This window comes from Juglans microcarpa x Juglans regia, chromosome 2D (assembly GCF_004785595.1).
Source record: "Juglans microcarpa x Juglans regia isolate MS1-56 chromosome 2D, Jm3101_v1.0, whole genome shotgun sequence".
In the NCBI taxonomy this organism is placed as follows: Eukaryota; Viridiplantae; Streptophyta; class Magnoliopsida; order Fagales; family Juglandaceae; genus Juglans; species Juglans microcarpa x Juglans regia.
In genome coordinates, this window is record NC_054596.1 from 33,522,199 (window position 1) to 33,523,757 (window position 1,559).

The following is a 1,559-nucleotide window of genomic DNA, read 5'->3' on the forward strand; positions in this document are numbered from 1 at the left end:
TCTTAACCTGTTGCTGACAGTAACGAGCGCAACGGCTCTGGCCGAGCAACTTTTTCCAAGAAAGGTCAACTAATGAAAGTAGTTACGTACAGATATTAATAGAGGGTATTGTCACGTATCTATCTGGCTTATTTACTCTGTATAAATTAGCTTATTATTGGCAGCCCATTCCTTCAATTATAATAGCCCATGCAACCCTTGGCCCAATCATCGATTGCAAAGCCCAATCAACCTTTGGTTGATTTTCTTGCTTCTTTTGCTTATAAATAATTTATTTGTGTAATAGGAAGCTGGGGGAAATAGCTAGAATCAATTGAACTTGTCAGTTGTTCATTTCGTTGGTCTACTGATTCAGAAAATAAAGCTTAAAGCTTTTCTTATTGATCGATCAAGTTTTTTCCGGTAACATAAAAATAAACCATTCAAAGACTCGCGGGGGTTGGGATCACATAATCAACGACGAACACGCTCTCCAGGTATTCCTTAATCTTCTCCTTCTGAGAGTTCACCAACTCTTCCTTCGCATCCACCGCATCCATTTCGCTCATTCCCGGAAAAACAGCGAACGAAGCTAGCGAGTATCCCTTGGCTCTCGCTGGCGAGAAGTTTTCCCCACAAGTAATCTGTTTGATCTCTGGGAAATCACGCTTAAGTCCCTTAATGACACCAAGAATCTCAGATTTTACATTGTCGCCTAGGCTCTCCTTGAGCTTCAAGAAACTGAGTCGAACGGCGGATCCCGGGGGTGGAGCCACGAGATCATCTTCGTAACCACCGTCAGCAATCCAATCGACGGCCATGGCGTCTTCGACAATCGGGAGGACCGACTCCTTGACCACACCAACGTGGCTGGGGTTGGCCGCGTAGGCCTCGAGGTCTTCCTTGGTTTTGTAGCGGCTGTGGAGCGCGTGGGTGAAGTTGAGGGAGGAGAACCGGTTGCGGAAGACAGGACCGGCGGCGAGGTGGAGGACTTCGTCGATGGAGACCAGGCTGTTTAGCTCAGTGACCATGGCGTTGACCTTGGACGGGTCAGTGTTCTCTTTCACTTTAAAGAGAACGACATGCTCGATGAGGGTCTGGGAAGTGGACATCTTGACGGCGGTCTTGGACGGTGGGGAGCGGCCCGAGCGGGAGTATGGCTTGAAGGAAAAGGAGGATTGAAGACAGGGTATGCTTTTGGGGGGCGAGAATGCGAGGGAAAATGGAGACCAAATGAATGTGGAGTTCCCAGAGAGCATCATATTGGTATGTGGAACGAGGATTTTTGAGAGTGATTGAGACTGGACAGTGATTGAACTGATTGCCGAGGACCACCGACTTATTAATACATGGGAACGTAAACTAGTTAATAAAATGAAAATTTCTCTACTGTTGTAAATTAATTAATAAAATATTAAAATAAAGATTTTCATTAAAAAAAATTATAATATAATTAATAGAATATTAAAATAAAGAATTTTCATTGAAAAAAATTAAAATAAATTTATGTGTATGTTTACTTGTATATTTATTAAATAGTAAATAACTTTCTAATAATAAATTTTTTTAAAAATACTATA

At 42.4% G+C, this 1,559-nt stretch overlaps 1 protein-coding gene across 1 annotated transcript; it reads right to left on the reverse strand.

The window, feature by feature from the left end:
* Positions 1 to 304: 304 nt before the first annotated feature.
* On the reverse strand, positions 305 to 1,319 carry LOC121248103 (stress-response A/B barrel domain-containing protein UP3-like). Its single transcript, XM_041146458.1, has one exon. The coding sequence runs from the start codon at positions 1,239 to 1,241 to the stop codon at positions 423 to 425; it is 819 nt and encodes a 272-aa protein (XP_041002392.1). The 5' UTR covers positions 1,242 to 1,319; the 3' UTR covers positions 305 to 422.
* Between the last annotated feature and the right edge of the window lie 240 nt (positions 1,320 to 1,559).